This window comes from Acinonyx jubatus, chromosome A2 (assembly GCF_027475565.1).
Source record: "Acinonyx jubatus isolate Ajub_Pintada_27869175 chromosome A2, VMU_Ajub_asm_v1.0, whole genome shotgun sequence".
Taxonomy (NCBI): Eukaryota; Metazoa; Chordata; class Mammalia; order Carnivora; family Felidae; genus Acinonyx; species Acinonyx jubatus.
This window is the reverse complement of record NC_069383.1, coordinates 160,505,651-160,519,336: the sequence shown is the minus strand read 5'-3', so window position 1 is coordinate 160,519,336 and position 13,686 is coordinate 160,505,651. Positions and strand designations below refer to the sequence as shown.

Sequence of the window (13,686 nt, the reverse complement as noted above, 5' to 3'; positions counted from 1 at the left end):
CAAGAACCACTCCTGAATATCTGACCGGTAGAGATGGATAACGGCTTGCTGGAGTTGTGTAAATTCAGAAGGCAAAGCGAACCATGGTAGACTACTTAGGATTTACTCTATTTTATTGTGGCAAAATATATGCAATGTAAAATGTACCATTTTAACCATTTTGGGGTGTATCTTTCAGAAGCATTAAATACATGCATATTGTTGTGCAACCATCCCCACTGCCCATCCCTAGAACCTGTTCATCTTCCCAAACCGAGATTCCGTTTCCAGGAAACACAGACTCCCCACTCCCTCCCCCACCCCTGGCTCCCACCATCTACTCTCTGTCTCTGTGGATGGGACTCCTCTAGGGACCTCCTGTGAGTGAAATCAGACAATACTGGATTTATTTATTTAAATTAATTTTTTTAATTGTAAAATATACACAACAAAATTTATCATTGTAACTATTTTTTTTTACTTGTGAAACATTTTTTGTTTTGGTATGTTTTTTTCTTCAAATTTTTATGTAAATTCCAGTTAGTTGGCATATAGTATAATATCAGTTTCAGGTGTAGGATTTAGTGATTGATCACTTACATATAAAACCCAGGGCTCATCCCAACAAGTGCCCTCCTTAATCCCTATCACCCATTTAGCCCATCCCCCAACACCCCTCCCTCCACCAACACTCAATTTATTCTCTGTCATTAAGAGTGTGTTTTATGGTTTGCCTCTCCTTTTTTCCCCTATGTTCATCTGTTTTGTTTCTTAAATTATACATATGACTGAAATCATACGGTATTTGTCTTTCTCTGACTTATTTCACTTAGCATAATTATATATATATCCATATATATATCATATAGATAGATATAGATATAGATATCACATCTTCTTTATCCCTCCATCAGCTGAGGACATTTGGGCTCTTTCCCTAGCTTGGCTATTATAGATAATGCTGTTACAAATATCAGGATGCGTGTGCCCCTTTGAATCAGCACTTTTGTTTCCTTTGGGTAAATAGTAGTGTAATTGCTGGTTCATAGGGTAATTCTACTTTTAACTTTGAGGAACCTCCACAGTGTTTTCCAGAGTGGCTGCACCAGTTTGCATCCCCACCAACAGTGTAAGAGTGTTCCCCTTTCCGCATCCTTGCCAACATCTGTTGTTTCCTGTGTTAATTTTAGCCATTCTGACAGGTGAGAATCACTATATTCTTAAGTGTACAGTTCACTGAAATTAAGTATATTCACAATGTTGTGCAACGATCCCTACCCTCCATCTCCAGGACTTTTTTCATCTTGCAAAACTGAAACTCTGTCCCCACTGAACATTAACTTCCCGTTCTCCCTCCCCAGGCTCCCATGATCATACTTTCTGTCTCCATTAATTTGACTCCACTAGGGACCTCCTATAAGTGGAATCATAAAACATTGGATGTATCTATTTTTAAAGCTTTTTAAAACAGCTCAGGGAATTCTGTATTACCCTTTGCCCAATTCCCCTGAGGTTAACTAACAATATGACCATACTACAATGATGAAAACCGGGGAATTAATACTGGTCTAATCGTGTTAAATAAACCACAGACTTTTTTTTTTTTTTTACCAGTTTCACCAATTTTTCTCCCATTGTCCTTTTTTCCTGCTTCAAGAACCATTTCAGGATCCTATTTAGTTGCCATGCTCCTGAGACAGCAATCTGTGACAGATATTTGGCCTTTTCTCCTCTTCCATGACTTTGACACATTTGGTAGGACACCAGAGATGCCCTTTTGCACTTTGCTTTTTTTTCTTGATTAACAGTATATCCTAGAAATTACTCCAATTCATGTAGAGATATTCCCCACTCTTTTACGTAGCTGTGTGGGTAAACCATAGTTTATTCAGCCCTCTTCTGTGTGTGAGGGCATTTTAGTTGAACACTTAGGCTCTTTCCAATATTTGTGGGAGATGTGTCTTCAGGGTAGAGTCCTGGAGGTGAGGTGGCTTAGTTAAGAGGTAAGTCCATATGTACCTTGATTATCTACCCCAAATTTAATTCCAGGAGAGTTGTACCAATTGACATTCCCATCACCATTGCATGAAAGCACCTGTCTCCCCACCATCTTGCCGACAGAACATGTTTTCAGAATGCATTGCCAGTATGCTAGGTGAGAAATGGTATCTCAGTAGATTTTTCATGGTCATCTCTAATTATGAAAAAATTTTTAAAGTCATCTCTAGGCTCAATGTAGGGCTTGAACTCACAGCCCTGAGATCAAGAGCTAGCCAGGTGCCCCTAATAATGAACAATCTTGAACATTTTATGTTAGAGGATCATTTTTGTATCTTCTTTCTGAATTTCTGTTCACGTCTTTCCCCTATATTTTTTACTGAGTGTTTCTTTTTTTCCCAATTTTTTATTTCTTTATAGGTTAGAGATCTGGGTCCCTTGTCAGTAGTATACATGGAGAATATTTTCTCTGTGTTTGTCAATTGCCTTTAGACTTTGTTTATGTATTTTATTTAGCCATGCAATGAATTTAAAAAAATTATATAGGCAAATTTACTAAGGCACTTAAGTCTTCATTACAATGTTTTCCCCTACACTGAGATCAAAGAATTCACCTCTGTTTAATTCTAGTACTTGTATGGCTCCATTTTTACATTTGAATCTCTGATCCACGTAGAGTTTATTCTTAAGAATTGTATGAGACCCAGGTCTCATTTTATCTTACTTTTTAATAAGATCCAGAACCAGGATGAAGGGGAACCCTGTTTAAAGAAGGGAAATGTACAAAGGTAAAATGTGCACTTGTTAGACTGTTTGAGACTATTTGGTTCTGCGGCAGAAGACAGAAAAAAATCCAATGGGATATGTGAAATGCATAAGATGTGTTAAAATAGGTATAAGTAGTGGGGTACCTGGGTGGGTCAGTTGGTTGAACATCTGACTTTGGCTCAGGTCATGATCTCATGGTTCGTGGGTTCGAACCCCACGTCAGGCTCTCTGTTGTCAGTGCTGAGTGAGCTTTGGATCCTCTGTCTCCGTCTCTCTGCCCCTTCCCCGCTCATGCTCTCTCTCTCAAAAATAAATAAAAAACACTTTAAAAAATAGCTGTAAGTAGTTAGTGGGTAGAACATGTGTGTGTTAAACATAGAATGGAATGGAGAGAACAACAGTATTCATGAAATAATAAATATACTCAAAGAACGTAGGTGCTAAATGTTCATAGCACATAAATAAGAGGCATTTGATGCCCAAGATGTACAATATGAACAAAATATACACAAGCACTTAATATTTATGAGGTCTTAACTCAGTTACTCATTAGTGATAACCATTCTGGCCCATGTACCTTCTACCCAACACACACACCCCTAGACCAATAAAACCCATAATAGACTAATAGGCAAGTTGCAGCTTTTGGCTAAGTGTGCTTGTCCTGAGTCCTTCCCACAGAGGGAACAAGTGTGAGTCATTGATTGTCTCAGGGCACCTTCCATCTGTGAGTCCCTTTGCTTGAGTCTCAACTCTGGTCCGTCAGATAGATGTGGCAGATAGATGCAGGATGTGTGAATATTGCACGTGCCAGGACTTAGGTAGCAAAAGGTGAGCCTTATGCTTCACTTGTACCATTTCTTAAAGGCATGTGCACCTGCCCTATCTCTTTCCCCTTGCTCCTTGCTGTGTGTTTTAAGTTGATATAGCAAACTGTGTGATCCAAGCATTGAAAGAACCACTCATCCTTCCTTCAGTGTTTTGACATACCACCATCATCAAAGCTCCATATGCACTAGTGTCTGTTGCTGGACTTTTGTCCATTCCACTAGCCTACTTCTTGGTTCATGCACCAGCACTTGTTTTATTGAGGCTTTAAAGTGTATTTTAGCATCTAGTAGGGCAAATCCTCACTGCAGAGTTTTTCTGGCTATTCTTGCATGATTGTATCCACTGCCTTACTCCTTAAAGTCCGGCTAGATGTTTTTCACTAGTTAATTTATAAATTAACTTGAGAAGAACTATCACCTCTATGATACTGAGTCATCTTATCCAAGAACAGGTGTTGTTTATAAATGATGCTGGGTAGTTGAGACTCCATGTACAAGGGAGGATGGTATAGTTTGAGAACAAAAAAGTGATGTTTCCTCTTGATTTGCAGATATCGATGAGTGTGAGACTGGTCTGGCAAAGTGCAAGAAGAAATCCTACTGCAGAAATGAAATTGGAAGTTACTACTGCAGCTGTGTCCCAAATTCTGTCTTCAACTTTGTGGCTGGCTTATTTAAATTAGATTATAAACAGTGTTATGGTAAGGATTTCCAAATACTCTTTCCACTGTGAAAAAGGAGGGGTGAGGGAAGACTTTGAAAGCTCCATTCATTTCAGGCCAGGGTAAGAGAACAGATATGTCCTGGCCCTCGTCCTGCATCCCCCCTGTTGTCCCTGGTAATCTTTTCTCAGAAGGCACCACCCAAGCCCCCAGCACCAATCGTCATCCCTGTGTAGCTGCCTTGTAAGAGTAAGTCTCCTGTCTGGGTCTCTTTCCTGGGCTTCCAAAATGACATCTCTGATTTTCTGCTGGACTTCCCTACTTGTTTCTCCTCTGCTTACTTTATTTTTTTTTTAATTTTTTAATGTTTATTGTTTTTGAGAGCAAGAGAGACACAGAGCAAGCAGGGAAGGGGTATAGAGAGAGGGAGACACAGAATCTGAAACAGGCTCCAGGCTCCGAGCTGTCAGCACAGAGCCCAATGCGGGGCTCAAACTCATGAACCGCGAGATCATGATCTGAGTCAAAGTCAGATGCTCAACTGATTGAGCCACGCAGACGTCCCTCTCCTCTGCTTACTTTAAATTCAATTTCTATATTTATCTGTCTACATACTAAACCCTGCAAGTTCACATGGACACCTCCAATTCCCATCCATCAGGGCTTGCTCTAGCCTTCCCTCTGTCCTTTGTTGAACTTTCTCTGACACAAGAACCTGGCTCTCGCTCACCAGAATATGCTCATTCTTGTTTTGAGTTCAATACATTGGACTTCGGACTCTACCACTTAACCAGATGACTTTTGCATAATGCCCTAACTTCTATATGCCTCACCTGTAAATGGGAATAACAATAACACCTACTGTACGAGTGATGTGTTGCTGCATAGTAAATTACCCCAGTGGTCATGGCTTAAAAGAACACCTATTTTCTACAGTGTATGTAGTCCAGGAATCTGGACATAACTCCCTTGGGTCCTCTGTTCCAAGGTTTCTCACAGCTACGAAGTGTTTGGCAGGGATGCAGTCTCATCTGAAGGCTCATCTGGGGGCGAATCTGCTTCCAAGCTCACTCATGTGGCTGCTGGCAGGATTCAGTTTTTTAAAGGCTACTGGGTTAAAGGCCTCAGTCCCTTTCTGGTGGCTGGTGAGAAGCTGTCAGCCTCTCTGGCTTGCTTTGTTATAGCAAGCACATAAGAATAGCTGGAAAGAGAGTGCAAATGAAAGAGAAGTTGAAGTCTTTTATGACCCAGTCTCAGCAGTGACATCCTATCACTTTTGCTGAGTTCTATTCATTAGCAGGGGTCTGATCAGGGGAGGAGGGATCCAAATGGCAGAGATCACTGAGAGTCCCTTCAGACACCTGCTTATCTCATGTACTGGGTGGAACAGAATCTCTCCAAATTTATGCCTATCTGGAACCTAGAGACATGATCTTATTTGGAAAGAAAGTCTCTACATATCTAATAAAATCAAAATGAGGTCGTACCAGATGAGGGTGGGCCCTTAATCCAATATGACTGCTATCCTTATAAGAAGAGGGAAATTTGGGGGTGCCTGGGTGGCTCAGTCAGTTAAGCACCTGACTCTTCATTTTGACTCCTGTCATGATTTTGTGGTTCATGAGAGCAAGCCCTGCACTGGGCTCCATGCTGACAGCACAGACTGCTTGGGATTCTCTCTCTCCGCCTCCCTCTGTCCCTCCCCCACTCACACATTTTCTCTCTCTCTCAAAAACAGATAAACTTTAAAAAAAAAAAGAAAGAGGGAAATTGGATGTAGAGACACATACACTCAGACATGCAAAGACAGACACAGAGGCTGGGGTTCTGCTGCCACGAGCCAAGGAACAGAGAAGATTGCAACCACCAGAAGCTAGAAGCAAAGAAGGATCCTCCTCAGAACCTTCAGAGAGAGTGTGGCCCTGCCAATAACCCTTGATTTTGGACTTTTAGCCTCCAGAACCATGAAAAAGCACATTTCTGTTGTTTTAGGCCACCCAGTTTGTCGTACTTTATCACAGCAGCCTTAGGAAACTAACACACCTCGCCTACCCATTTTGATTATTAAGGTGTATAAAATACTCAGTTCAGTGCTAGGTACCTAAGAAGGCTCAATAAATATTAAGTCACATGACCCTGTTCTGGAACCTTCTGTGTTTTTTTACACGAAATAGTGTGTATTAAGGCACTTTATATACCATGTTGTGTATACAACTGCCGGTACTATTATTGCTTCTATAATATTAACCCAGTTAATACCCATTCCTTCAGGAAGGAAGCCTTCTCTGCACCCCACATGTGCTGGAGCTTCTCTGTGCACTCCCAAGATATCTCATCCTATTAAGAACATGCTGGTACCTTGCGATGACTTACTCATTTTTTTTCATCATTAACCTAGTGACTTTCCCACCAGACTTCAAACTCCTTTGTCTCCTTATCAACTTCTACCCATAAGGTTCAATACTGTTCTTGGCTTTAAGTAGCAGTGCAAAAAATACTATTGACTGAATTATTGAACTGGAGGCCCCACCCTAATTCTCTTTTAAATTCTACTGTAGAAGATACTTGGGACTTCTTAGAGGGGACTTGGGCAAGGATGGGAAGCATCAGAGAAAGACCCAACTTGAGAGTGTTTGGAAGAGAGATGTGAGCTAGGCATGTTATCTCCCACATCCCACTCAATGGCTACTTTTCTTTTCAGAGGACACTGGTGAGGAGATACAGGTATCAAGGGACATTCAGGTGAGTGAGGTGAAGCCTAGGTCTGGGAGACATCTGGCCAATCTTTCCATGTTATTCTCTCATTTAAATAACTACCATGGTTCCCTCTGCCATTTAGGACACACCAGCTGTCACATAGGAATGATTTTGTCCTCTCTCCCAGGGTACATCAGAAAACATCTGGGGACATTTCTGATTGTCACAACTAGGGTGCTACTGGCATTGAGTGGGTAGAGACCAGGCATGCTGTTATGCTCCATTATCTGGTCCCAAATGTTAATAGAAATTGAGAAACCATGGGAAAGGCTTTTAGTGCCTCAACTGTTGTTCAAAGACCAGCACCAGACATCTCGAGTTTCATTCCACCCCTATCATCACTTCCATCCCTGTCTTCCTCTGTAAAGCACTCTTCATGAGTTTCAGACACCTCACCCTTTAGGCCCTCATGCTCCCATAAATACAATGGAGTGAATGATTCTCCCTTCACAGGGCTGTGCATGATAAATGCGAAGACAAGCTCCAGGTTGAAAGCACAGAGCTTTGCCTTCTAGGCTCACCCAACCACACTCAAGTAAATTCCTGCTTTCTTAAGTTCTAATGAAAGTCTACCTAATTAGCTTTATTTCTTTGCAAGGAAATTCTGATGAACAATGGAAGCAAAAGTCACATTGCAAAAGTGGCGACCCAAGTACTTCAAGACATGGAACTGATCGTATGGACTGAGACTTTAGCTTTTCCAGGAAAGTATGAGAATTCTACGTTTGGTATAGGTAAGAAACAGAGCATTTTCCTTATGACCAAAAAAATTTTATGAGCGTGATCTTTTGTCAGACTTTGTGTTTATGTGTTTATGTGACGTGGAGAATTCATTCAAGGGATTTTTCCCAAATGCAGACCTGCTCCAAAGTGACTTTTCTGGGAAAACTTTTAAATGTTTAGCTTCTCTTGCTTAAAAAAAGTAAGTCCCCCCCCCATTACCAGGTACTCCAGTATAAGATGATTTAAAATTTTTTGATCTTTAAATATTTTTTTTCAATATATGAAATTTATTGTCAAATTGGTTTCCATACAACACCCTGATCTTTAAATAGTGTATGTAAAGTCTGAGCTTGCTCACCCTAGTTCCAGCTTCAAGAAGCATGGCCATCTCCTCTCTTCCCCTGGGTGGCTGTGGCCAGTGCGTGCTGCTTAGGTCATTTTGACCATCTCGTCCCTATCAGCCAGAGATGTGGAAGGGAGTGCCATCTGGTCTACCTTGCATACAGAAAAGGAAATCACCAGTAGGGTGCCTTTCAAAGAAGGGAGTTAGTTCTTCAACAAATTTCATATGTGTGAGAAGTGAACAAAGCAGGACTCTCTTAATGTTTCCAGTTTATGAAACCAAGAGGTGCAATGACACAAGTGAGAAGACTCTTCTGGAGGCTGGAAATAACACTATGGATATCAACTGTACTGATGCTTTCAAAGGAACCATAGGAGGTACCGTGTTCAAGTTGGATTCTCCTGACCTCCAAATTCTAGACACTGTTGTCTCATTTCCAGGTGGCTGGGGCAGGAGGTGGGGACTTAAAGTTTTTGAGGCAGGGGGGATTCTACATGGTGATCACTAACCAGGCAATTTGAGGGATACACTTGGCGTGTGTACTTTATGACACACTGAGGTTCATACAGGTGTCCTTGACATGCTTCCTTAAAAGGGACAGGCTGATGTATGCTTGGTTTCCATATGATGGTCTGAAAAGACAGCACTTGCAGGTGGCAGATGATTGTTGCCTTGAACGCTCTTTCCCTTGAGAAGTACTTTATAATCACCCTATTTTAAATCGTCCCCCAGTCTTCCTCTGTACTACGAGTTGGCAAACTTTTTCTGTGAAAGGACCAGGTAGTAAATTTTTTTTCTCAAGTTTTTGTTTAAATTCCAGTTAGTTAACATATAGTGTAATATTAATTTCAGATGTAGAATTCAGTGACTCATCACATACATGCCCAGTGCTTATCGCAAGTTCCCTTCTTAATCCCCATCACCCATTTAACCCATCCCCCTGCCCACCTTCCTCCATCAGCCCTCAGTTTGTTTTTCATAGTTAAGAGTCTGTTTTATGGTTTGCCCCTCTTTTTTCTTTTTTCCCCTGTATTCATCTATTTTGTTTCTTAAATTCCACATATGAGCAAAATCATATGGTATTTTTCTTATTCTGGCTGACTTATTTCTCTTAGCATAATACACTGTAGCTCCATTCACGTCTTTCCAAATGTCAAGATTCCATTCTTCATTCTTATAACTAATATTCCATTATATATATATACATACACACCACATCTTCTTTATCCATTCATCAGTCAGTGGGTATTTGGGCTCTTTTTGTGATTTAACTATTATGTACCCCTTCAAATCAGTATTTTTGTATCCTGTGGGTAAATACCTAATAGTGCAATTGCTGGATTATAGGGTAATTCTACTTTGAACTTTTGGAGGAACTTCCATACTGTTTTCCAGAGTGGCTACACCAATTTGCATTCCCACCAGCAGTGCAAAAGAGATCCTCTTTCTCCACATCCTCACCAACATCTGTTGTTGCCTGAGTTGTTCATTTTAGCCATTCTGACAGGTGTGAGGTGGTATCTCATTGTGGTTTTGATTTGTATTTCCCTGATGGTGAGTGATGTGGAGCATCTTTTCATGTGTTTGTTGGTCATCTGTATATCTTCTTTGGAAAATTGTCTGTTCGTGTTTTCTGCCCATTTTTTAACTGAATTTTATTTTCTGGGTGTTGAGTTTGATAAGTTCTTTATAGATTTTGGATACTAACCCTTTATCTGATATGTCATTTGCAAATATCTTCTCCCGCTCTGTAGGTTGCCTTTTAGTTTTGTTGATTGTTTCCTTCACTGTGCAGAGATTTTTTATTTTGTGAAATCCCAATAGTTTATTTTTGCTTTTGTTTCCCTGGCCTTGCTTAGGCAAGGTGATCTCTGTTATAACTACTCAAGCCTGACGTTGTAGTGGGAGAGCAGTGATAGACGATATGTAAATAAAAGGGCATGATAGTGTGCTAATAAAACTTAATGTACAACAACCAGTAGTAGGCTGGATTTGACTCTCAGGTCATAGTTTGCCACCCCTCCTTTATTCCATCGTCTTATTTAAATTTCCGCACAGAATCCACACTATGTAATATTTTCTTAATTAGTTTGTTGTTCATCTCCTGCTATAATATCAGCTCTCTGATGGCAGGAACTCAGCCTCTTTTCTTCATTGTTGTATCATAATGCCTAAAACACTATCTGGCACACACTAGATGCTCAATAAATATTTGAATGAACGAATGAATAAATTAATGAATGAATGCAAGAAAAAATATTTCAAAGAGAAAGACCTGGTTCTCTGGAGAGAGTGAAATACCAGCTGCATTTTCTTCAGAAAGCCCCCAGCTTTCCACAGTGATTAATCTTCACTCCTTATTATGAGCTGTTTGATGGAGAAGGGAGAGGGAAAAGATCTTAAAATGAGTTGATTTTTTAAATGGAGTAAATAATAATATAGGTGGTAAGTGGATTTGACTAAAACTGGGATGGTGGCTGATGAATAATTGCAGTTTAAGAAATGTTACATCATGTGGGGTACCTGGGTGGCTCAGTTAGTTAAGCGTCCAGCTCTTGATTTCAGCTCAGGTCAAGATCTCATGGTTCATGGGATCAAGCTCTGCATCAGGCTCTGTGATGGCAGCATGGAGCCTGCTTGGCATTCTCTGTCTCCTCTCTGCCCCTCCCCGACTCATGCTCACATGCACTCTTTCTCAACATAAGTAAATAAACCTTAAAAAAATAAATACTACATCATGCTACAGAGCATCATATGTGCATTTACCTTCTGTGAATTAAATTCTTTTTGCATGAAAAAAGGAGGGGAAGAGGATGGGAGGGAGAGAAAGAGAGAAACAGAAAGAGGGAAGAATGAGAGAATGCATTAAATAGAATGCATCATCCTGCATATCTTCCTGTACTTTTCTAAATTGGATATCCCAGAGTGAGCTTGAGATGGACAATGGGAAGGTGTGGTTTCCTCATCCTACCTGAGTGCCACCTGCCTTTCTGAGGACAAACATCTGGCCTCATGGCTCTGATTTTGATATCTAAGTGCTCATGTATATTTTTACAATACATCACTGGATATGTTGCATGTATATCTCGTGTGTGGTGCATTATAATATGTATTAATTATGTATGATGTGTATTAATATGTACTACATATACAAAGTGCTATACCCGAAACCACACATAACGTATTGATGGGGCAACATAAGAGCTTTCCAAGGGCAATTTTGACTGTATGTAATGTTTGCCTTATGACTCTCACACAAGATACTAGTGTACCAATTTCCCATAATATGGATGCTTTCTAAAGCGATTTCTCTTCTGTTTTCTCAGATAGAAGTGCAGTTGCACTTATCACTTATCAATCTCTTGGGGATATTCTGAATGGATCTTTTTTTAATGATGGAAGAGGGACACAGGAAGTGAAACTGAACTCTCGTGTCACAAGTGGCACCATTGGTATGAAGGAAAAAGTATATCTCTCTGAACCTGTGTTCCTGACCTTCCAAAATATACAGGTGAGCAAACTCCAGGGCTGGATCTCTGTGCATTACCTCAAAGAGGTATGTTATTAGGGTTCTGGCAAGAAACTGAATCCAACTCTGCTTATTCAGAGTTAAGAGAACCAACAAGAAATGTTAAGGCACCCAGAGATTGCCACCAAGGGAAGTTATTATCATATTTAAGCCTAAAAAGGCAATGGAAGGGTGAGCATTATTGAGCCCAAGGAAAGCTGGAGGGTTGCCCTGCTGGAGATGGAGGCATCCTGGAACAGAAGAAGCATCTAGCAAAACACCTGACCTCCTCCTCCTTTCATCTAAGGACTTCTCACTGGTACCTCTCACTGGTTGTCCCAATGACAAAGAACGTGGATAAAGCAGTTCACAAGTGTCAGTCCCTGGGGCTCTGAGATGACCAGAGAATGGCAGAATAAATGAAGAATAAACCCCAGAGTAAATGTGGTCATATGAAAGTCTTCCCCACAAGTGTTCTCCATGATAGGATTTTCTCATTCCAGTTTCCAAAGCAATGCATCCATGACTAACCTATAAAATTGAGATAATCAAACCAGAAAGAGCTCTACTCTCATGCTATTCTCTTTCCAGCCTGGTGGTGCAAGAGCAAAATATTTCTGTGTCTCCTGGGATGCATCAGAGGAGGGGGGTGCCTGGTCAACGGAGGGCTGCTCTCATGTGGGCAGCAACGATTCACACACCCGATGCAAATGCTTCCACCTTTCCAGCTTTGCTGTTCTCATGGCTCTTGTTCCCAAGGTACCAAGATTCATGGCCCCCTCCTGGAGTCTGTGTCCTACAAAGGGTGAGGTCGTCCTCTCCATGTCTTAGAAAGAGACTCTAAGATAAGGAATCAAGTGGCAGTGGCTCCCTTGAGAGGTAATTCCAGGAAGCACCAGTAGAGGGACTGGGGAAGTGAAATGAGAAAAGGAAAAAAAATCAAGCTAATGTGGACAGCATTATCAAGCCAGTCACCACCGTGGGCATCTGGAACTTAATTCCTTCTGGAGTATTCTGGGAATCAGTGTAGGAGACACACCTGAGTCATCCTAACTGAACAGCAGGAGAGCAGGGGTATTTATACACCACCTCCTCTCAGGCATTGGTTGAAAGCTGCACCCAGGGGTTGTTAATTTTGGCATTTCCATGGGCATGAGCAGAGTAAGCTCAAGCTATCAGATAAATCCTTCAAACATTGGACAGTTGGGTTGTCAGCCCCTGTCAAACATTGGACAGTTGGGTGGAATCTAAGGTGATCTGGAATCAAACATCCATTATTCTGCAAGCAGTGGTTACAGCTGGTCAGATGGGAAGGAAAGCCACTGACTATCACTAATGAAAAAGCATAGCTCCTTCAACTTCCCAGGTCCCAACTACAGCTACGATAAGCCACGTTTAAAGAAATTTGCCTAATTTATTCCCCTATTTCTTTTTAGCTCTCATTTATTGAACAGTTACTGTATGACAAAACATTTTTTAGCTCTCATTTATTGAACAGTTACTGTATGACTGCATGATAAAATGAGGTCATGCATTATATTGCACATTTAAATGCATGACCTCATTTTATTCGCTCAACAAATTCGTGTATGACTGCTTACTCTATACTAGATGCTTTCCTGGGCATTGAGGATACAGCAAAGAACAAAACAGATAAATCCCAACCTTCACAGAGATGGCTTTGGAGAGCCCTGTTGTCCAAAGGATCACCAGCCACATGCGACTCTTGGGCACTTGAAACGTGGCTAATGTCACTGAAGAACCAAAATTTTTTTTAATGTTTATTTTTGAGAATAAGAAACAGTGTGAGCAGGGGAGGGGCAGAGGGAGAGAGAGGGAGACCCAGAATCTGAAGTAGGCTCCAGGCTCTGAGCTGTCAGCACAGAGCCTGACATGGGGCTTGAACCCACAAACTGTGAGATCATGACCTGAGCTGAAGTCGGCTTAACTGACTGAACCACCCAGGTGCCCCCCAAATTTTTAATTAAAAAAAATTATTTTAGAGAGTGTGTGAGCAAGGGAGAGGGGCAGAGAGAGAGAGAGAAAGAGAGAATCTTAAGCATGCTCTGTGCTGAGCATGGGTCAGGGCTTGATCCCATGACCCTAGGGTCATGACCT

At 41.1% G+C, this 13,686-nt stretch overlaps 1 protein-coding gene across 10 annotated transcripts in view; it reads left to right on the top strand.

Moving 5' to 3' along the window:
* LOC106970809 (putative adhesion G protein-coupled receptor E4P) overlaps positions 1–13,686 on the top strand; it is an 87,216-nt gene that overhangs the window by 6,722 nt on the left and 66,808 nt on the right. For all 10 annotated transcript variants that reach the window (XM_053219989.1, XM_053219986.1, XM_015067493.3 and 7 more), the window contains 6 exons: positions 4,127–4,276; positions 6,939–6,979; positions 7,593–7,728; positions 8,330–8,437; positions 11,387–11,571; positions 12,160–12,327. In XM_053219989.1, the coding sequence (XP_053075964.1) occupies positions 4,127–4,276; positions 6,939–6,979; positions 7,593–7,728; positions 8,330–8,437; positions 11,387–11,571; positions 12,160–12,327 (788 nt within the window). The remainder of the gene's footprint in view (positions 1–4,126; positions 4,277–6,938; positions 6,980–7,592; positions 7,729–8,329; positions 8,438–11,386; positions 11,572–12,159; positions 12,328–13,686) is intronic.